This window comes from Mastigoproctus giganteus, chromosome 9 (assembly GCF_048544385.1).
Source record: "Mastigoproctus giganteus isolate SK-2022 chromosome 9, ASM4854438v1, whole genome shotgun sequence".
In the NCBI taxonomy this organism is placed as follows: domain Eukaryota; kingdom Metazoa; phylum Arthropoda; class Arachnida; order Uropygi; family Thelyphonidae; genus Mastigoproctus; species Mastigoproctus giganteus.
The window spans coordinates 20,976,053-20,999,963 of NC_143583.1; the positions used below are offsets into that span (position 1 = coordinate 20,976,053).

The following is a 23,911-nucleotide window of genomic DNA, read 5'->3' on the forward strand; positions in this document are numbered from 1 at the left end:
AAAGAACCTGTACACACTCACCCACCCGATGTACATGGATGACATCAAACTCTATGCGGCAACTACTCTGGATCACCGAGAATTCAGCAAAGACATCAGGATGGAATTTAGTCTAGACAAATGCAAGACCCACACACTGCACCAGAGAAAATTAGTTGGCCGAAACTACCAGCTGCTAACTGGTAAGGAGATCGAAGCTAGGACAGACCTATGGATGATGCAGGCTCAGCAGTTAGAGCACAAGGAAATCAAGAATTGCCTGACCGAAAACTATCATCAGAGACAAAGAAGCCTGCTGAAAGCAAAATTGAACGGAGAAAACACGGTTAAAGCCATAAACACCTATGCAGCTCCAGTACTAACATCCACCTTTGGAGTCATAGATTGGATTAACAACGAGCTAGAAGATATCATGCGAAAGCAAGACAATGATGACCAAAAGCCGCCAACACCACCCGAAGTCAGCAGTGGAGAGACTAACAATAGCTCGGAAAGAGGGAGGAAGGGGCCTGACAGAGCAACAGAAAACAGCGATAGTTAACCTGAAGGATTACTTCGAGAACAACACAGCACCACTCTACCAGGCCCTAAGGAAGATAGATAAGTGTTATACCCCACTCAACCTAAGCAAGGAACCACCACCCACCCAGACGGCACAAGAAACGAAGTTAGAAAGATGGGCAAAGAAGACAATCTATGGCAGGCACTACAGCGACCTCCATCAAGATCATATTTCATGCTGGCCATCCATGACCAGGTAATCAACATCAGAAACTATATAGAAAATACATCGCAAAGGAACCGGGAATATCAGATGACATATGTCAACGGTGCCACCTGGCCTCAGAAATGATCCAACACATCACCGCGGGTTGCAAGGTGATCACCCAGAGTGAGTACACTCATAGACACAACCAGTTAGCCAGGATAATACATCAGAAGCTAGCAAGAAAATACCTGTTGACCAAAGAAAGTGTACCATACTACAAGTACGTACCCCAGGCAGTATTAGGGACGCGACACCACAAGCTGTACTGGGAATTGCGCCGTAATAACGGATAAGACCATCACGCACAACAGACCGGACATAACCCTTGTGGACAAGAAGGAAAAAGCTACCTACCTGATTGACACAGCGGTGTCCAACACTAGCAATGTCCAGAAAACTCGCGAGGAAAAAATTAGGAAGTACACGAACCTGAGACATGAAGCCAAGGAGCTATGGCATATGCAAGAAGTATCAACCATGCCGATCATCGTGTCAACCACCGGTATGGTACCAAAGACTCTACATAGCAGCCTAGCAGCAATAGGTCTTCCAGAGAACACCTACAAGGAACTCCAGAAAGTCGCAATCCTGAACACCTGTAGGATAGTCAGAGATTTCCTCGACCAACAGTAATACCAGACATTACAACCACTCTGTGTACTTGATAGCAGTACCCGTCACGAAGTGGAATCCCCCAATCAGGAAGAAAATAATATAAGAGCAACAATAATAATAATACTTCATTTCGCCATCGTTTCTCCTATTTGACTTTGTATTGTTAGACGTTCAGCGTCTCTATTAGCCAACTATGAGGCACGGAGTCGAAGGCCTTGCGGTAATCGATGTAGGATGTGTACATGATGCGGCGCTTCTTGCAGACTTGCTCTACAACTGCTGCATCTATGGTTAATTGTTCCTTGCATCCTTTCTGCTGTTCGGCCGTTATGTTCTGGCTCTCCGGGTGGTCTGATATCTTCCTGGTTACGCAGCTGGTCAGGATCTTGTACATTGTTGGGAGGCAGGTGATTGGCCTGTATTTTGCCGGGTTTCTTGTATCTTCGTCTTTATGCTTCAGATATGTGATTCCTTGAATGAGAAACTTCGGGGTTGTCTCTGGATGCCTTATCATTCGGGTGCACTGCTTTGCCAGGTGCTTTTGTGTGTGCAAGTGAGCTTCTTGTACCAGTAGTTATTATTATTAGCCGTATGGTGTAAGGAGGTCTAAGGCTTTTTTTTTTTTTTTTGCACTAGCAAAAAAAAAAAAAAAAAAAATCTGAGTTACCCAGAGAGAGAGAAAACAAGAGTCAAAAGTAAAAGGGAATCACCATGTCTCACCTGGTACGAGCTGTTTTGACTGCACGTGGAGGGCCAACGTCATATTACATAGGTGATCATAATGTTTTGGCCCATCGGTGTATATATGTCGTATTTTTATAATATTATGGAGAAGATTAAAATAAGATAATCATATTAACATATATACCTAGATAGTTCAATAGAAAACGCATAGGATAATATAATGCACAAAAGTTAGTGTACTAAATGATAATATACAAAACTTGTCGTTTCTTACTCACAATCTAGGTGGGTTTGCAACGATAAGTTTTGGTCAATCAACCAAATTGAAAGTGAAACACAAACAGAGAACCCCTTACCGCTTTTTACTCGCAGTTTGGTGATCGACCCCAGACGAAGTCACATAGATTGTGGGTAGGCAACGATAAGGTTTGTATATTATCCTTTTGTATACAGTAGTAGCAGCAATAGCAGAACACCTTGCTATGCATCCAAACACGTCTCTTAATCTTGGTGGAAAGTATTGAATGTGTAATACGGGGATCTTCAATAGTAAGTTTTCTGTTATTCATCTAGACCCTCGTTCCCAGCCCATACAGTGTAGATTGTAAAGTGCATATTGATTTGAAGGAAGATCATTCTCCTTTGGAAACTTTAGAAAGCCGACTTTCTTAATAATAATAAAAAAAATCAATTTTTTATTAGCAACAAGAAATTTACATTCCGAATTGCAAATACAGTGGATTAATGATCCATAAATACTCAATAATACAATCAATAGCAATTGTACGCCACTGGCCCTCTTTCTGCATCACTTCAACAGGTTCTTGAATTGTCCCTCCTCGAATAACGCAAGCCTTGATCCTGGACGAAGCAGTCCTCGTTCTAAACGTCCGTGTGAAAAACCCGTTAATCAGCTGATGTCTAAAGGAAGAAAACAATCCGTAATTAATGAACCGGATCCGTAGACGGGATTGCCCTTACGGAAGGACACCAGCACAAACAGATGAGTGCACCGTATACCTCCCCCCCCCCTTCCTAACGGCAAACGTCTGCCGCACTAGTGTCCCCATCCCATCGTCAGGATCCAGTTCATCCGTCTTGAATAAGCCCACCCTCTGCCCTGTTCTTACAACGCAACGGTTTTTCGGTTTCTCTCCTTAACTACCCTCCCTCCTTTGATGGACATGTTGTTTCCACTGCGCAGCACCTCGTGTAGGAATAATGAATGTGCCTCCATCCTCCTCATGGGCATCATCCATACAGCAAAGTTCTGCTCAGTTAAAATCCAACAGATCCATCGCTCACCACATTTACACTCCCTAGACAAAAAAAAAAAAAAAAACAGCCAACGTATACTTATAAGCTAATTTACTATGTTAGAAAAAGGTTCTATAATTTTATGTAATAACATTTTTCTAATTTAAATTACTCATTTTTAAGTATTAGTTAATAGCTAACTATCAAAGGCAACAAAAAAAATTAAATAGTTGCACTAATACTAATGATTATAAATAATTTATTGAAATTATTTTAAAATCAGCTTTAATACATGGGGAAATAATACAATCATCTTCCAGTTCAGTAAATATCCTCGGATGGATGGTTGCAATATTACGTTGCAGTCTTTGCTGTTTTCGACAGCAAAGCAGCGATAACTTCCATCGGAGGATATTTGATGGTTTACCTACTTCCTACACTGCAGTTCCTCTTGGGTAAGAAGGGATATCTTGCTGATGATACCTTGTAGACTGGGTCAATGCTCCAAAGTTGTAGATCTGAAGCTTTTTTAGTCAACTTTAAAGCTAATCAAACCAGCTAAAGAGATTCCGATTACTCTGAAGTACTTTAGTGGTGTTTACCAATCAACATGGAGTTTTCATTACGATTTCACCTACAGTAGTCACGATTAGTGGAGTGTTAAACGTTTCAGATTCCTTGTAAGAGTGAAGCGAAACATTCGAACACTGAAGGTAAATTTTATTGTTAGAAAATCAATGCCATGACAAAACTACAATGGAAGAATATTTCTAACTAAAACAAAGTTTTATGGATGGCCCCATGATAAATCAAGTGTATAAATAAATAACGTGGTGCGTGCGTCTATATTGTTTCAAGGGTGAACGTTGTTCAAGTTTATTTTATTTAATATGGAATTTTTCAAGCAAAGTTCAGGAATTTAAATTTCGATCAACATTCTCTGTTGATGTGCCCCCCCTTTTTTTTATCTTTTGTTCATTGTACAGACCGGCATGAAATTTTTGTAAGCAGTGCAGATAGGCTGCTAAATCAGCTCATCGGGTTCTGTCAATGATATTGGAATTTTTCCAGCAGGAACAAGATGATTATCCCATTGTATGAGACGACAGTTAGGCTGCATCTGGAGCCTAACCATCGTCATCGGTCACTGCATTTGAAGAGGGACATGGATCTATTGGAACAGTTATAAAGACCAACGCGATTAGCCAAGGGACACAAAATGATAGATGCTACCTAAAACTTTTGCGTTAAACAATTTGGAAAAATAGAGTGCATATTTTGAAAGGTCAAATTGACCATCCTTCAAGCATACAGAAGAATCTTCAATTGGATACTCCAACTGAAGATTCTCCTTGAGGATCAAATGCTTTTAAAAATTTCTTGATGCGGAGTGATGAAAGTAAGGCCGTTTCTTTGAACCAATTGATTAATTACTTCAATCTATGCGTCAAGCCGTAATTGCTCTCTTCATGGGGATCACTGCACTCTTGGTGGAGATCATTGTAGTGTTTGCTGTGGAGTGTTTTCTCTGTTCATCTTTCTAGCTTCGTTTGTACCTCCTGGTTGTGGGGAGACGCCTCGCTTAGGTTGAGTGGTACATCTGCTTTATGGCCTGGTGGAGTGCTACTGTGTGTTTCTGGAAGTAATCCTTCAGGTTAACTATCGCTGTCTTCTGTTGCTCAATGAGGTCTATCAGGCCCCTTCTTCCTTCTTTCCACAATTATCAGGGCAATTATCTCCATGGCAAATTTCGGGTGGTGTTGGCGTCTCTTGGTCATCATTGTCCTTCTCTTTATTATTATTATTGTTCTTATATTATTTCTCCCTGATTGGGGTTCCACCTCGTGACGGGTATTACTACCAAGTACACCGGGTGATTGTTGTTATGTCTGGTGTTACTTTTGGTCGAGGAACTCTCTGACTATCCTACAGGTGTTCAGGATTTCGACTTTCTGGAGTTCCTTGTAGGTGTTCGCTGCGAGCCCTATTGCTACTAGGCTGTTAATTAGGGTCTTTGGCATTATACCTGTGGTTGACACGATGATCGAGATGGGGGTTACTTGTTGCATATGCCACATCTCTTTGATTTCCTGTCTTAGGTTCGCGTACTTCCTGATTTTTTCCCAATGGGTTTTCTACAGGTTGCCAGTGTTGGGTACCGCTGTGTCAATCAGATAGGTAGCCTTTTCCTTCTTGTCCACAAGGGTTATGTCCGGTCTGTTGTGTGGGATTGTCCTATCCGTTATTATGGCGCGGTCCCAGTACAGCTTGTGGGTTGAGGTCCCTAGTACTGTATGGGATTTGTACTTGTAGTTTGGTACACTTTCTTTGTTCAACTGGTATTTCCTCGCTAGCTTGTGATGTATTAGCCTGGTTAACTGGTTGTGTCTATGAGTGTACTCAGTCTGGGTGATCACCTTACAAGCCGCGGTGATGTTTTGGATCGTTTCTGAGGCCAGGTGGCATTGCCAAGAGTGTCATCTGACATTCTGGGCTCTTTGTGATGTATTTTCTATAGTTCCTGGTTTTTATTTTATTTTATTTATTTTTTATTATTATTTATTTATTTTTATTTTATTTTATTTATTTATTATTATTATTTATATATTTTTATTTTATTATTATTTTTTTTTTAACACCACGGGAAATCCCTTTTTTTTTCCCTCTGCAGTGGGCTTCCAGAGGAATCTGGCCCATCTTTTGCCAACATCAGGTGGGTCAGAGTCTTGAATTGAGGCAGTGCGAGCTCCATTGAGACTCGCCCACCTTCTCGTGGTATGGACGAGTATCCAGAATCATCTGTCAAGGTGAATCATGATTCTGGGTAGCCAAGCGGTCATACACTACTTATTTCTGGCCCTTCTACAGTGGTACTGTTCTTCACAGAGATATGGGGGCAGAGATGAACTGACGTTCCAGGTGCTCCCCATTACAAAAACACATGTCCACACATGTATAGTTCTTGGTGTTGATTACCTGGTGTTCCTGCTGTTGATTATTATTATTATTATTATCATTATCCATATGGTGCAAGGAAGCCTGAGGCTTATGCTGCACCAGCCAAAAAAAAAAAAAAAAAATTACCGAGTTATCCTTAGAGAGAGAAGAATGATGATGATATCCAGCTCAGGACCCTGGGTTTTCCAAGCCCATTACTCACCAGATGTGAACCCCGGGATAATTATTTTGTTATTACTCAAGTGTTATTGATTGTTAACGAATTAAAATGATTACTTAAATATTATTATTTAAAAATACTATCAATATAAAAATTAATTAAATTTTTAATTAATATTAGCAATATTTAAAATGTTAAATTAATTAATCACTTAAGCATTACCCATGCATAAGTGAAGTCTTTTATTAATTAAAATGATGAATCAACAGGGCTTACCTTTATTTTGATATATCTTTTCCAACTCTCCTTGTCCTTCTTCTCCTTGGAAAAGAAGCTCCCTATATCAAAATAAAGGTAAGCCCTGTTGATTCATAATATAATAGAATATAGGAAATATCGAGCACTTAATAGCTCTCTAGTATCAAATAATTAAAATTAGTACACCAGACGTATATATTTTCTAAAAACGATATCTTAGATGGCGCTTTTAGTTGGAGAGTCCATCTTTGTTTTTCGCTCGTATTTGAATATCATGTGTATTATTTGTATGCCAGTGCCATGTGTTAATTGAAGGAAGTTGGTACATATTTATGTTTATCATGCTTTAGGTGCAGCCAAAAATGGCTGTATCTAGCAAGTCTTTGAATTTGCGTGGCTATTATGTAATGCGCGTGAAATATTCTGATGAAAGTGCTGTTCCTCATACAGTTTTTTACTGCAGACATCAATCAAAAGAAGAAGATCCAGAAAAACCAAAAAACAGAACATTGTTTATTGCTAATGTTCCGTTTTATTGGACTGATGAGTGTATCCAAAGTTTATTCGTTGAGTTTGGTTCTATTGAACGTGTGACGTTTGAAGTATCTTCAGATAAAACTGAAAATCCGAAGATTGTGAAAGCGTCTTATGTTGTTTATCATCAGAGTTCGTCGGCTGAGAGGGCAGTGCAAATGAATCCCAGTGAAATTCGCTATATTTGCAAAGGTGTGTAAGCACTTCCGTTTATTTATATTATACGACATTTTAAGAGTAAAAGCAGAGGTACCGATTAGTAACTCCGGAGTGCTACTAACCGGTAACTCTTCGGTGCTTTGTGGAAATTTTCCATACCCGACTGCAGTTTTGCCAACTTTTGCAAGTGGGGTTTAGTGCAAAATATCCTCCAGGTTTCAGTGCTGAGCCCATGGTTGTTTTTCATATTTATTAATATTGAAGAAGGCATATAAGACTTTGTCTAAGTTTGCAGGATGGTTAATGACAGTAATCATCGTATTCTACTGCAACACGGGTAGCAGTAATCTAACTGTATTGAAAAAATTGGACTTTCTCTCAATCGATTTAATAAACTGAATTTTATGTGTTTTAATGTAATAGATAACTGTGTCTCTGGATAGAAGAATGGTATTTAAATCATTACTGTACTTTTCTCCAGGCATAATTGAAATAATTTTTATTGCAGCAGGGAGAAAAAGGGATTCAGCAATAGTATGTGATTTCAATTTTTTTCCTATTAAATATGAAACTTCCAACGATGCTCTAAAAGCTTTACATGGAATTGCAGTGTTTCTTCATGAAAGATTTCAGACCTTGTATGGCATCGTTGTGTCTTTTGAACAAGGATTCAGTTTTATTTCATTATCTCTGGATATTTCATTTGTAAGTGTCTTTTTAATTTAATAGGTTTCATGCTTTCATTAGCCAGTTTTTCGTAACATATTATGCACGCAGGATGTTGCTCATCATAAACAACACTAAGTAAAGTAAAGCTGTACTTCATAAATTCTTCTTGATATTTTCTATTCATTTTTATTATTTTTGATTTGGAATATGATGGCTCTCTACCAGAAATTGGTGGTTGCTGTAGGAATCACGTTGAAGAGTTGAGTACATTTGAAATAACGTTAGTATCCAAAATTTCACATGATACATTTCTTACCCTTTCAGTTTCTGATGTATCTGTAGCAACATTATTGTCGTCACTCCTGGACTGTTTTGTTCTGATTACCCAATTGTCCGTGGTAAAATATATATTTTTTTCTTCTTAACAACAACAATAATATAAAAAGTAGCAGAAGAATAAAAAACACTTCCAAGTTGACGGGAAAGCACCGAATTACGTAGCAGAATAAAGCGTGTGTGCAACAGACTTGCTATTTACTGCCACCGCATATTCTCTCCTCTGGTCTTTAGGCAATTTCAGAAATTTTTGCTGTAGGAAGCACGAATTAAAGCTAGAGGGATTCCGGTGCAGCAATTGAGTAGTACTGAGAAGTATTAATACATACTGAGAAGTCACACTAGCCAGCTGCTTTCTCTGTGTCCATAGCCAGTGAGCAGATTAAGCCATATTATCCACAAGGACAATAAGTAAGAAAGCCGCCTGCATCACACATGAAACCACCCTAAAAAATAAAGACTGGCAATAGGGTTCATTCGTATCTCAAGCTTCGTTTGAGTAGTAAAGTCTCCACACTTACAGTATTGAAAAAGTAATTTTAACAACAGGTTTTTTTGTCTTCCGTGTACACAAAAACTAATTTTATTTAAAAATTTCTGCGACCCCCAGAGGGGTCGCACCCCATAGTTTGCACACCACTGGGTTAGACCACATCTTGAATACTGCACATGGCCTGGAAGCCTCATTTTAGGAAGGATGTGGACCTGTTGGAACAGGTGCAGAGATTAGTAAGAGGAACAAAAGGGTGCTCTTACCAGGAAAGTCTTCAGTTCTGCAAATTGCAACATCTAGAGACTAGGCACTTGTGAGAAGGCCTGATTGAGGTGCTTAAGGCTTTTAATGGTTATGGATGGAAATTTGAGTAAGGTTAATGCTGATTGAATCCTTTCTTTTGCTCAGACTGATTCTTGGAACAAATTTCCATCTGATGTTAGAGAAGTAGGTAGTTTGAATAAATTCAAGGAAGACTAGATAGGCATTAGAGGGGATGGGCAGGTGAGGTGATTTTTTTCGTTTCTTTGCTGATTCTGTATAAGCTGACTTTCTTGTATTGTTTGCCACTAATATAAAAATTATAGTATTTCAAGTAAATATAATATGCCATGTTTACTGTTTATATATTAATGACCATAGAATATTATATAACATATAGTATTCTATGGTTATTAATATCTTGGGGGAAGATATTTTTTAATCAAATTGTGGGATGATCTGCTACTCACAACAAAATGTTACATTTTGCAGAGCAGTTTGAAAAGTATTTGCTGGTCACATAAACTGAGAAATTTTTTAGTTTTCATTATAATATTTTTCCTGAATTTTGTGCTTTTTATTTGCAAATTAGTAGTAATAATGCGTAACACAGCTGTAATACATATGTTGCGTAATTCACATCTGTTTTAAAATTGAGATTCTCCATCTTTTGTTAGCCAGCCTTTTAAATTCATCTACTTTCCCATTTTTTCTGAATTTTTTTTGTATTTCTGTATTTTTATGATCTTTTAGTAACGTTGCATTCCTTCCCTTTTATTTATTTATTTTATTTTATTTATTATTTTTTGGTGTAGTTCTTACTTCATCTGAACTGCAGTTCATGTGATATATATACTTTTTTTTTTATCATTATTTCTGAATAATTAATTTCATATTAAAAATAATTGTAGTATGAGTGTATTTATAGTGTTGCAAATGATCTTGTTGTCATATTGTCTGTCAGTTCATAAAAGTTCAAATAGTGCTAATGTGCTCCATTTGGAAGGTGTTGTATTGACTTTAGAAATTAGAAGAGTTAAGATATATTTGCATTTAAGATATATTCAGTAAGTTCAACAGGTTCTTGTAATTGTGATAAAGTGTGCAGCCTAGTAGAATATGTTTCATTGTTAAATTGGTATATCTTGGGCACTGTGGTGCATTTTTGGAAATTCTTAATGCATCATGTATAGGATCACGTTGTCTTAATTCAACCCATCTAGCAGAGTCATATATAGGAACATCATAATCTATATTGGATCTAATTTGGGATGTACAGATGTAATAAGGTAAACCTGTCTGCCCCTAGCAGCAATTTTTTTTTTTTTTTTTTTTTTGTCATTTGGTTAATTTGGAGAGCAAAAAGGGTTGCACTGAACACTAATAATGTATTATGATAAAAAAATATTAGCAGCAACAAACTAAATACTCTAAGCAGTTTCATTGTTTTGAATGTTCATCAAACATGTGACTCTCGCTTTTAATGTTTACATTTGATGATCATGGAATAGCAATGCATTGTGCTCACTGTATGCTGCGCTGCAACACAGGTGCAGTAAAGCAATAGAAGTGTTGAAACTTTATTATAAATACAAATAAAAATACTCTATAAAATAGAAGTAAAAATTTTATTTCAAGAAAATTAGTTGATAAAATTTAATTTTCATAAAATGTCTGTAAATTTTTAAATGATAACATTATCTTAAAAATTATAGTATTTAAGTAATACAGCTTAATGTTATAGTACATTATGATTCAATTATAGTACAAATACTATAATTATAGTACAGTTGGCAACATTGCTTACCCCTCATAAAATCCTTGGTATGGGTCTGTACTCGGAGGTCTCAAAACATACATCTGAGCGTTTCTGATATTTAAAGAGTTCACTCATTAAAGAGTGAACTATGGTTACTCTTTAATGCAGTCAGGTCAACAGCATTCATTGTTTATATTTGTTCTTGGCACCCAAAAGCCAGTGACATATATTGAACATTAAGGCAGGATATTCAATCCTTGGGGATGAAACATGAAAGTTAGGATCCTTGCCCCTGTCAGATGATAGGCCAAAGGGGAGGGGGGAAAGAGTATTTGACTATGAGGTTGTAGTCTAACTGTTTTTAATTAATCGAAACTTTAAATTTGAACTATCTGTTTTCAAGTTTCTGTCTAAGTGATCAAGATTTCAGTTATCAAATAAATGGTTAAATAATAAATTGTGAAATTATTGTGATGAAAAGTAGCAGGAATTTTTTGACTGCTCTTTTGTATGGCTGGTGGTCCTTTAATTGCCTAATTAATTCAGTTACCTTAATACTCATTTTAGAACAAACTTCGTTTTAATTACAAGCTGTCTAAGTAGCTATTTTATACTTCAGGTTCTAACTATATTCTACATGGCAACTAATATGGAACATATACTTTACCATTGTTTTGTCAACTAATTGTCACTAGTGACCACCTCTTATCCAGTGAAAGTCCAGTAGATCTTGAAACAGACTATTGTGGCATTTCATATTTTAAATAAATAGCAGATTTCCTTTTGTTGATGGCATTTGTTTGAAAGCAATGCAGTACAAAGTCAGTTCATAGTTAAATGTAGTTTGGTTTTCTTTGAATATTGTGACATTGAGAAGTCATGAGCTAGGTACGGAGCTGTCTCAACAGCAGTGATATTGTTAGTGGGGGACTGTGCCTAGGATGCCCTATGCTTCAAACTTTAAACATTTGATACATTTTATATAAAGTAGAAAGGTGACCTTTTATTTTTCTTAAAATTCTTTTTACTTTTAATTAAAAAACCAGAACCATCTGTGGAGGATGAGTAGTTGAAGAGCAGGAAAGCACTTTGTTATTCTTAGTGCATTATTACAAATATGAAAATGGAAGGAGAGTTTTATTCAGTTTTTCTATGAGGTTTCGTATGAATTTATTCAGCATTTAATATTTTTATAGGCTTATGTGTAACTGAGCTCAGTATTTAATACATTATAATTTCCAATGTTAGTAATACTGAAATAAGGGATAATGAAGTTAGGGTGGTAAGTTTCATGGGAAAGGGTTGATGTGCATTATCAGAAATTTTCATAACAAGTATTTTGTTAACATATTCACTGCTGGGCAGTGCTGGATTAAGGCATGGGATAGCAGGGCCCTTGATCAGGTCACCATTCTTTAAGGGTGTCAAATTTTGCAAATCATGAAAAATATATGTATATATAGCCTTAGTAAAGGGGGCGCTGAAACATTTTTCTGCCTGGGCCACGAAAACACCTTGTTCCGACACTGCTGCTGGATGATTCATATGCACATGAAAGGGATTTAATTGATCTGGATTAAATACCACCTGACTTTAAGAACCATTTTCTTCCAATCTGCCAGAAGAAAAACTGGATAATTTTGTCAGGCAACCTTCTTCAGAAGCCAACCAGTTGAGCTGTAGTGAGAAGTCATGAGCGTGAACTATGGTCACTCGAAGTATGTGCAATTTTTGTACCTGCCCCCCCCCCCCAATCATACAGTTCCTTTAAAGGAACTCCATAAAACCCTAATCCAGTGCCTCTTGATACTATATTACAAATAAATAGCATAATATTCTCTTTCCGGGACCTATTTGTTTGTAATGTGACAGTAAGAAATTCATTGACAGCTCCCAATATTTGCATACAGAGCCTTAATATAAATATATAATACTGTCTGTAATTATTCCTAACTTAGCAGGGGTAAGAAGATGAGTATCCCTGTGTACATGGCCATAGTTTGGCTACATCTTGAATTCTGTATACAAGTTTGGAGGACTGACTTTAGAAGGATGTAGATTGCTGGAACAGTTGTAGAGAAGGGCAGCCAGATTGGTGAAGGGAACAGAAGGGTTCTCTTACCAAGAAAGGTTTCAGTTCTGCAAATTGCAGCATGTGGAGACTAGGTCAGTCCATTCAAGACCTTAAACACCTCAGTCAGATCTCCTGCAGGGAGATCTGATTGAGGTGTGTAAGGCATTGAATGGATTGAGTAAGTTCATGGCATTCTTCCTCTTGTTGATACTACATGCAGAAAGAACGATGGTTACAGGATAGATGTGCAGAAGTTTGCATTTTGCCAGCAGGTAGTTGATTGTTGGAACAGGCTTCCATCTGTTTTTGTGAAAGGTGGGTGGTTTGAATAAATTTAAGGAAGAAGTAGTCAAATTCTTGGAGGGTATGAATGGGTGAAGTGGGTAGGTTTTTTTTGATTGATGCTATATAAGCCTGCTTTCTTGCATACTGGTGAAATAAAACAAATTTTTAAAATTAAAATAAGAATTGAATTATTAATATTCTTAATAAATTTAATTCTTGTTAATAATTTTTTATCATTTTATTGTTTTTCTTTGTGAATCCACATGGTAAGGGGTTATATTAGTATATACTGTATCTTGGTGGGACCTGGGACAAGGTATACTACCTTGCCCCAGGCCACATGTATACTGCAGACAGTTCTGACTATGCAGCTTTAATCCTGCTGGCAGAAACACAATGGAAGATTGTGTTTCATAATTTATATTTAGCCAAAAATAGCTTTAACTGTGTTAATGCTTCCAAATATTAAATTATTGTTAAATTGAATATACATATTGATAATGGCATTTTTGAACTGACCATGTAATGTGCATGCATTTATACATCACCATCCTACATCAGAGTCCATGTGTATATACCGTATATCTTTTTAGCTTTATGAATATTTGGCATTCCAATCACTAAAAATTTATTTATATATATAGATAAAAGAATACGTCTTCCTGGAGTTATGGATGAGATTTGGGAAAAGTACACAAATGTACCTAGTTTAGAAGAACTTGAAGCAAAGGTGGAGAAATACATAAGGGAATATGATAAGAGACAAGAAGAATTGAAACAAAATGCCAGAGATCTAGGTAAGATAAATATTGATTGTAGTTGCTTTTGGGGGGAAAAATACATATCTAGATAATTTTATTTTATTAACATGTTTTTGTACACACATTTTTTCAAGCTTTTGTATACCAGCTTATAGTTTTTAATATAAAAAAAAAAAGATATAGTATAGCAAAGATATAGTAATAAACATCTCAGAGTAGAAGATATAGCATTATTACTCTGCTATGTTTATTCATACACAATCTCATTTTAATGATGCTGTTAGAATAATCAGGTCGTAAATTAAACTTGGGCATTTTTAAAAGAATTTTCTAAGAAATTTCCTAAAAAAATTTCTAGCTAATTGCTAGTCATTGAGTGTCATAAAGAGAGATAAGTTTTACCAACCCTTACACATTGTTTGACATATTGGCACTACATGTTTTTACCTCATTTCAACTCTTTGAGCATTGAAAATTGTCAGCTTTTCTTCCTTTTTTGGTAAACTGTTTGTGTGACTATCAAATATTGTAAGCAAAATATGAGCACACCATCATGATGGTTCTTGGTGCAAAATTTGCAAATGTTAGAACAATTCCCTATTGCTGATCCACATAATAGTGCCGGTCTGTGAGATAATTTCCAATGTGTTCACAAAGATTAGGAAAAAAAATGTGTAAAATTTTAAAGCAGCAGATATAAACTGCAAATTATATTGTATTGTTTCATTGCCCACAAGAAGGTTAAATTAAATTAGATTTTAAAGTAAGGTAGGTACAGCTTTGACTTCATTTTACGCTTTTTCACATTGACACCCTTTTAAAATAATAATGATAAAATAAAAAGAAAATTGAAAAAAAACAAGCATAAATGCAGCACAGGAAGTGGATACCTAGGCGGCACTAATGTTCACATCAGTTGCTTTCTCCTTGTATGCTAGTGTGCATGTGTTGTGAGCTGTGCCTTAAATTTTAATATTTTCCTGTGTTCATTAGTGCCTTATTATTTTAAATAAATTGTGCAACCATGTCTTGTAAGTGAAGTGGTGAATCTGTGCTGGCACATGTTTAAAAAGCCGCAAATCACTAACAATTAAGTGAAAAATGGACATTATTCGTTGTATGGAATCTGGTAAGTGGTGTTCAGAGGTGTGCAAGACAAACTTAGCACCTTCTACCTTTTTTTTTTTTTTATGAAAACCCCAAACACGAGAGGTATTAGAACCTATAGTACTTAGTACCGTGCTTGGGTTGGAGGTTGAGAAGATGAAAAAAAGATATTTGTTGACATTAGACTTGAACTTCTGTAGACTGTAATTTTCAGAAAATACTGAAGAAGGAAGGTTGTTTCAGAAAACAGCAGTTGGATGAATAAACATGGAAGATGAAAAGTTGGTTCTGTGAGTTTGAAGTTGGACAGTAAATGGATGTTCGCTGGTGGCAGCACGTGTTTGGACTGTTTTGAAAGAGAGAGCGGGAATTATAGAAGCCAATTCAGAAGAACAGTGCACATGGAAGTATCTGTAGAAAATGCATGCAGCAGAAACAGTATATCTATGAGACAGCGAGTGGAGAGACTCTGTTAGAGAAGAGTCATTAATTAACTTAACTGACCTCTTCTGAATGGAATCTAGAAGCTGAGAGAGGTTTTTGGGAGCACTGGCCTAGGTGTGGGAACAATATTCCATGGTAGGGCGGATTTGCAATTTGTACAGGGTGAACAGCTGTTTGGAAGAAAGGGAAAACCAAGTTTTTTAGATGCAGAGGAAGCAATATTTTTAATGTGCTTGTGCCAAGAGAGATTAGAAGTCAGGGTAATTCCCAAAAGAAATATATCATTTTGCGTAGAAATTGGAGTGTCACCAAAGATAAGCATAGGAGCAGAAGAATCCTATTTGCGAGATATAAGACAAGACTGAGTTGTAGAAGGGTTGAAATCAACTTAGTTGTCTTTGCCCCACTGGAGAATTACCTGAAGATTGGCATTTAAGGAATTTCTAGTGGATATTCGAGAAGTTGAAGCTGATTGAGCAGGGCAAGGTTTCTCAAAATGGAAAGTGGAATGCAATGTGCTATCATCGGCAAAACTATGGATAGGATTTCCAGTCTATGGAAGAAGGTCATTAATATACAAGAGGAAAAGAGTGGGGAAAAGAAATGAACCTTGGTGGACACCAGCATTAGTCTTCTAACTTCTACACATAAGTGTAGAAGTTAGAAGACAGAGAGCCATCTACCATCACCCTCAGTGAGCGATCCGTGAGAAAACTGAATAACCAATTACAAAAAACAGTTGGCAAACCATAAGATGGAAGCTTGTTTAGAAGACCTTTATGCCAGACATGATCGAAAGCATTTGAGATGTCAAGAGAAACAACTGCTTGTGTTTCACCGAACTTTTCCATTGAATTTGTTCATAAATGGTTAACATAATCCCGAAAATCACCAGTGGAGCGACTCTGACAGAATTCATACTGGCAATTGTTGATCAGACGGAAGGTTTCTAGGTAGTTTAAGAGTTGGCGGTTAATTGATTTCTCCATTACTTTAGAAAGGGTAGAAGTAATTGCAATGGGATGATAATTGGATGGGAGGGATTTGTCACCCTTTTTTAGGAACTGGCTGCATATGAGAAAATTTCCAAGCAGAAGGAAAAACACCTTTGGAATAAGAAAGTGAAAAAAGCAGCAAAGAACAGGAGTAAGGTCCGGAGCACAGGTTTTGATAACAAGTGGAGAAATACCATCAGGACCTGGAGCTTATTTAGCATCAAGATTCGTCAGAATCCTTCTGACTTCCTTTTGATGGAAGACCACAGGAGGCAATGAATGGAGCGTGTTGGGAATGGTGGGAGATGTTTTACCAAGATCATTAATATATGAGTTGAAAGAAAAATGGGATGCTAGCAGGTTAGCTTTATCCTTGGCTGAAGTGACAACAGAACCATCTGGTTTGGACAGAGGTGGGAGCAGAGATGGGCAAAAGTTGCGGCCAATAGTTTTGGCAAGAGACCAGAATGCTTGGTTACCATTAGCACAAGAAGCAAGTTTTCTTCTCTTAGCCTGTTCAAAATCTGGTTTCGAATGATTAATAATTGCTTTACAATTGTTGCGAGCTTTGGTATAGGCAGAAAATGAAACTGAAGAACTGGAAACAAGCCAATTATGATATGCAACATTCTTCTCTTGAACAGCCTTAGCACATTTATTGGAAAACCAAGGTTAGATAAAGGATGAGATTTTAAAGTGGAGCGTTGTATAAAGGATTCCATTCCACCAAGAATAATTTCACTGACACGATCTGAGCAAACATTGGCATCAGAAGCTTTGAAACACTAATCCGACCAAAGAAAAGAAGAAAAGAAATTTCACAGGTCATCCCATTTTGCATTCTTGTAATGCCAAACAACACGAGGTTGGGAATAGCCATTAGATAAAGGTTCCATTGAAGAAGAGACAATCACCAAGTTGTGATCTGAAGTGCCTAAAGGACCTCTCACTTTGACCGTGTACTTAGAAGGGTTGTTTGTGAGAAAAACATCAAGCGTGTTGGCTGTATGATTAGGATTGTCCAGTATTCTTGTAGGTAAATGAACAATTTGTGCAAGGTCATTAGTAATTGCAGAAGCCTCATCATCTCTACCAGCTTTGTCGGTGTGACTAGAAAATGGAAGCCAGCTGGAATTGTGAACATTAAAATCACCAAGGAAAATTACCTCACTTTTATTACCAGGAAAGTTGGACTGAAGAAAGTCAAGTTGCAAAGAGAGGAAGTCAAAGAGCCCCAAGTGATTAGTGGAGTTGGGAGAACGATAGAGATAACAGATGAATTTGACACAATGAGTAGAGAGATTTTAACCCAGAGAAGATCAAAAAGAGGAGATTCCAAATTACCAAGTCTCTGACAGGGAATATCGGAACAGACATGCACAAGTACCACCTTTGAGGCGAAAGGAATCATACAGCAAATAATTTTGGCAACTGAGATGAGCAGTAGTTGAATCAACTGATAATTGAGATTCTGTTAGAAAAAGTGCATGGGGTTTGGCAGACTGCAACTGGAAATGGACATCGTTGAGATTAGAATTGAGACAACGTATATTTGTGAAATGAACTAGGAAGTGTTTGGGAGGTTTAGATCTATTAGTTTGACAATTCATGGTGTATTCAATATTAAGAAAAAGTTGGGGGGGGGGGAATGCTGTATGAAGTAATGAAATTTTTGGATATGGCATACACATGGTAAGGATATACCCAGATCCTTGAAATAACGTGGCCTTGACAATGCCCTCCCACATACACACTACTTGGACTCCCTCCAGTCACTATCTGGCAGAGTAGAAGTAGCAAGATTATACACTAGTGAATCCAGAAGCCTCCTAAAGAGTTACCAATAGGTTCAGTCCAGTGTACTAACTAGCGGCTGGCCTGCAAACACCGTTTTGGAGCTGTACCCCTTAAATGTAAGGAAGATTGGATCTCGCCATGATGTTCATTATAACCTCAAAGGGCATCAGTCATACTGCATGATGGAAGAGATGGGGAAGGGTTGACCGGAACTTAGCTCTGGGGACTAAAGATAGGTTCCACCACTTCAAGCATCCAATAAGCAAAGTGGTGGTATTGCACCGGTTGATGAGAGTCATCTACCACCTAGTACTGCCTGGTAAAATAGAGGGGCGGCGTTCCTCCATGTGATGTGGGCGCCACACCTCGACCCCTGCTTACGTTGGTTCACACCTGGGTGGTCACCCACCTTGTACTTGTGCATGGAGGTTATACCCAGGATTACTAACAGTCCCACCATCATGAAGGTGCAAGCAGAGGATTTGGCTGTCACAGACTGTCCGGACTTCGCCAAAATTGGGTCCACTTGACTTGAGTATCACCCGAATATCAGTTCCATCAGCCTTTTAGACTCCCAGGTAGCAAGTACAGCTTGTCTGGCATATCTGTGACAACCTCAAGGATCAGACTGTTACGACCATTATGAATAATGCTGAGAAGATGAGGCAGTCACATACTTAATGTAAATATTTCTGGAAAAGCATTAGCATTAGTTGAGGCATATGATGCAAGAAAGCAAGCAGGTGTCAAGCCCACACCACATGGAGGAATGCGACCCCTCTGTGTTTTCAGGCAATATTAGTTGGTAGATGACTTTCATCTAGTCAATACTATCACTTTGCTTATTGGAGGCTCGTAGTGATGGGTTCGGAACCCATGTTTAGTCCCCAGAGCAAAACTCTGTCAAATCAACACCCCCCCCCATCTCTTCCATCATGCATTATGATTGATGATGTCTTTTTATGTTATGATGGACATCATGGTGAGATCAAATCTTCCTTACATTTCAAGGATACAGCTCTAAAACAGTGTACATAGTCCACTGTACCGAACGTATTGGTAACTCTCTAGAAGGCTTCTGAGTCAGCTAGTGTATAACCTAGCTGCCTCTACTCTGCCAGATAGTGACTGGAGGAAGTCCGAATAGTGTGTATATGGGGGGCATTGTTGCAGACACATTATGTAAAGGAGCTGGGTATATCCTTGCTACGTGTACACTATGTCCAAAAATTTCATTACGTCATATAATGTGCCTTCTACACTTTTTCTTTCTGCTGAATACATTATTAATTCTCAAAGTAATAGCACACTCACAATTGCTCAATGCTGATGGGATTCTTCCTCTAGCTCAGAAAAATCACCTGAGAGGGCATAAATTCAAATTGAGGAAAGACAGATGTAGGATAGACGTGCGGAAATTTGCCTTTAGCCAGCGGGTGGTTGGTTGGTGGAACAGACTGCCATCCCTTGTGGTGGAGGTTGATAGCCTAAATAAGTTTAAGGCTCAGCTGGACAGGTATTTTGAACGAACAGAGGGGTGAAGTGGAAGTGGGTTTTTTTTTTTTTTTTTGGCTGATGCTGCATAAGCTTGCTTTCTTGCATCAAATGCCTCTACTAATGCTAATACTAATGCTAATTTGTTAATAAGTTACCTACATGGGTGCTAGAGGCTGACAGTTTGGGGAAATTCAAAGGTTAGCTGGATAGTATAGTTTGTTGTTTTGCTTATTTCAAGCTATTGCTATAATTCTCTCCAGCGGGGCACCAAACTTGAACTGAAGTATTTCAAGCCCACTTAATTTATAACATGTATTTATTTTAATTAATGCAACAGGACAAAAAGCTAATACTGTTCCTTGAAAATTAAGTTGATTGTAACTAACATGAGAAAAGAACTCAACCTCCACTTCCTCGTTCATTTCACAAATATGTGTGGTCTCAGTTCCAATCTCAATGATGAATGTTTCCACTTACAGCCTGCCAAACCCCGCATACTTTTTCTGACAGAATTCCAATTATCAGTTGATTCAACCACTGCTCATCTCAGTTGCCCTAGTTATTCACTGTATGATTTCATTTTCTTCAAAAATGGCACTTGTGCATATGTATGCTCTGATATTCCCTATATGTATATAGGCAACTCCACTATATACATATTATTGCCGGGCATTTTTGGGAAAAACGACACCAGGTCTCCCCAGAGAATGCTGTCATCCTTGACCGGGCGCATAAATTCTGGGACCGCAAGTGGCTCGAGAGCTTGTGGATTGGTTCATCTGAAAATAATACTATGAATAGAGATGGGGTGTTTGGCTTCACCCCCTTTTCGAGGCTGTAATCCTCACAAAAGATGAGCGTTTCTGCCTTCCACACCCCCGAGCTGCTTCCGGTTCTGGTACACACGAAAAATATACTGCTCATGCGTCTGGTCAACCACTTGTGCCGTGAACCTGATACTTAAGGATGTGTTACTTAATGTGCTGTATTGTTGAGAAAGGTGGCAGGTGCCCCCGAAAGCTACAATTGCACAGTTTTAACACTTTTAAGTATTTATATTTTATTGTATTTTAACTTTTTACTTTTATTTTATTTTATTATATTATAATGTATAGTAAGTCAGTCAGTCATTGTAAATAGATTATTTTATAATATCATTATTTTTGTAAATATTAAACTATGCTAATTTAAACGGTTGGTGTATTAATTTAACGTTGTGAACAGGGAATGTTTTGACTGTTTTTACTGGATTGCAGGAAGTTTTATTTTAGCCAGTGAGTTATAAATTACTGAAATAAGTTACCTACATGGGTGCTAGAGGCTGACAGTTTGGGGAAATTCAAAGGGGTTAGCTGGATAGTATAGGGAAATGTATAAGTTATGTTTCCTTTTCTTTTATTATTTATTTAATTTTTGTTTATTATTATTATTATTTTTATTTTTTTCCTGTTGTAGCATAAGCTTCCTTGCACTGTATGACCATTAATAATACTCTCTGACAACTCATTGGAGGTGATGGCTGTCTTCTAACTTCTCCACTAATGCAAGTGTTCAAGGTTCTGTTTTTTCCCCCACTCTTTCCCCTCTTGTATGTTAATAACCTTTTTCCATTGAACACAATCCCTATCCATAGCTTCCTCTGCATCTAAAAAAAAAAAAAACTGTGTTTTCTCTTTTACTTTCTGCATTACTTTTCTTCCAAACAGCTGTTCACCTTGTATAAATTGCAAATATGCCCTACTGTGGAATATTGTTCCCACATCTGGGGCAGTGCCCCCAAAACTTCTCTCAGAATTCTGATTCCATTCAAAAGAAGGCAGCTAGGTTAAGTAATGTCACATCTCTACCAAAGTTTCTCCATTCTTTGCCTCACAGACATTTTCTTTTTCATGCCTTTTCATAGATACTTCCATGGGCACTGTTCTTTTGAATTAGCTTCCATAATTCCCACTCTTATCTTCCAAACCAGCCGAACAATGCTGCCACCAGTCGGCATCCTTTCACTGTCCAACTTTAAACTCACAAAACCAACTTTTCTTCTTCCTCACTTATTCCTCCAACTTCAGTTTTCCAGATAACCCTTCCTTCTTAAGTATTTCCTGAAAATTACAATTACAGAAATTCAACTGTAAAGTCAACTGTCCATTCAAGCAAGGTATTAAGTACTATAAGTTCTAATACCTTTTGTGCTTGGAATTTTCATGACAAATATATGGATAAATATAAAACATACATTACAAATAAAAGTGCATAATAATTTATTTCCTTAAAATTATTTTTATACTTTATTTATTAGGTTTCACACCCTGCCTGCTTTACTTATTAACCTCCAACTCTGCAGTATTGTCAATGTAATTGAAAGTACTTTGAACCTTGCTTAATGATTTACAGCAAATTTTACATTTTGTGAGGTTCAGGGGTTCTTAATAATTAAGAAAAAAATTGAAACAGTAAAGGTGTATAATTAGACAATCATATATTACCGGTTGAGATTGAAGTAAACATTGCCGTGAGCCTTGATTGGTTATGAGCAACCAATAAGCTTCCTCCACTATTATTAGCTTGCATTGCTAAAACTGTGCTCATATCTCAGTATAAGTTCATTATTCCACCTCAATTTATGTACATGTAATTACCAAGTTTCCCGCAATGTCAGTTATAATCTCGCTTCCTTAAGTACTACTGATGCAGAGAGAGAGAGAGACACACACCTACCTGACAGTTTCCTATCCTTTAACAGATTGTGGTAAACCAGCTGCATAAACCTTTTACATTTTATGTAAACATTAATTCTTTAATATCTTTTCCGTTATTAGTTTGTATTTGTAATTCACTCATTTGATAAGATAACTGATTAAGGTCAAACCTCTGAAATCCTTGGGACCTGAGCCTTACCAGATTACCATGTTATACTCATATATAAATGAGCAAAAATGAGAAAAGTTTATATTTCTGTTCTGTGCTTCAACTTATTGTACATAGTATACCATGTGTGTACACCCTTTCCATAATAGAGGTGGAAAAATCTTTCCTGTCTGTGTTTGTGTATTGAATCACCACAAGCCTCTGAGCCACCTGTTTTTCTTTAAGGTAACATATATAACAGCAAATACAGGCTAAATATATTGGAAATGCCACTAGCCAACCAGCCAGGAGTATTAATTAAGGAAACTCCATGCCTTTTGGACAAGTGGCACTACCTGAGAACTAAATTGCCATTTCTTGAGGGGTTTGTAATTTGCCTTAGTTACTGTGAAATAAAGTTCCCTCATTTACTTTGGATTATTCACTTTTGCCTTTTAGGCATTCTAATAACTTTTTTTGTTTTTATCAATTAGTATTGTACTTCTCTATTTTATTTTAATAATTGTCATGTATTATATATATTTTTTTTTCTTCAAAAAATTGTATAGGTGAAGCAGATGAAGAAGGTTGGATAACTGTCACCAAACGTAGTAAGAAATCAGTTGCTCCTGTAACTGATGCGACCTCTTTAAATGCCTCAAGTAAATTTAAAAAGAGAAGGAAACAACAGGAATTGGTGAACTTTTATAATTTTCAGGTGAAAGAATCCAAATTAAAACAAATGACAGAAATGAGTGAAAAATTTGACAATCAGAAAAAGTTAATTGCAAAAAAGAAAGCTGAAAGGAAATTTAAGCCTTACTAACTTATTTCTTGTATTTTGTAAATACCTTAATTAAAAGGCTTTAAACTAATTCTGCTTGTGTTTGTTGTTTTGCTTATTTCAAGCTATTGCTATAATTCTCTCCAGGGGGGGCACCAAACCTGAACTGAAGTATTTCAAGCCCACTTAATTTGTAGCATGTATTTATTTTAATTAATGCAACATAGGACAAAAAGCTAATACTGTTCCTTGAAAATGTAAGTTGATTGTGACTAACATGAGAAAAGCTAGCATTTCTATGGGAAAATTTCATTCAGTTACATAAAAAAATTTCCGAAAAATTGTAGAATTTATTAATATTAAATTTCTCAGAAACATTAATTTTATTTTCTGTGGTTTTTATTGAATTTT

At 37.0% G+C, this 23,911-nt stretch overlaps 1 protein-coding gene across 1 annotated transcript; it reads left to right on the forward strand.

Annotated features, from left to right (window-relative positions):
* Nucleotides 1–6,954: 6,954 nt before the first annotated feature.
* Nucleotides 6,955–23,699, forward strand: LOC150080077 (ribosomal RNA-processing protein 7 homolog A). The gene is made up of 3 exons (XM_090381264.1): nucleotides 6,955–7,427; nucleotides 13,916–14,068; nucleotides 23,286–23,699. Exons 1-3 carry the CDS (start codon nucleotides 7,064–7,066, stop codon nucleotides 23,540–23,542), a joined length of 774 nt encoding a protein of 257 aa, XP_090237390.1. The 5' UTR covers nucleotides 6,955–7,063; the 3' UTR covers nucleotides 23,543–23,699.
* Nucleotides 23,700–23,911: the final 212 nt, after the last annotated feature.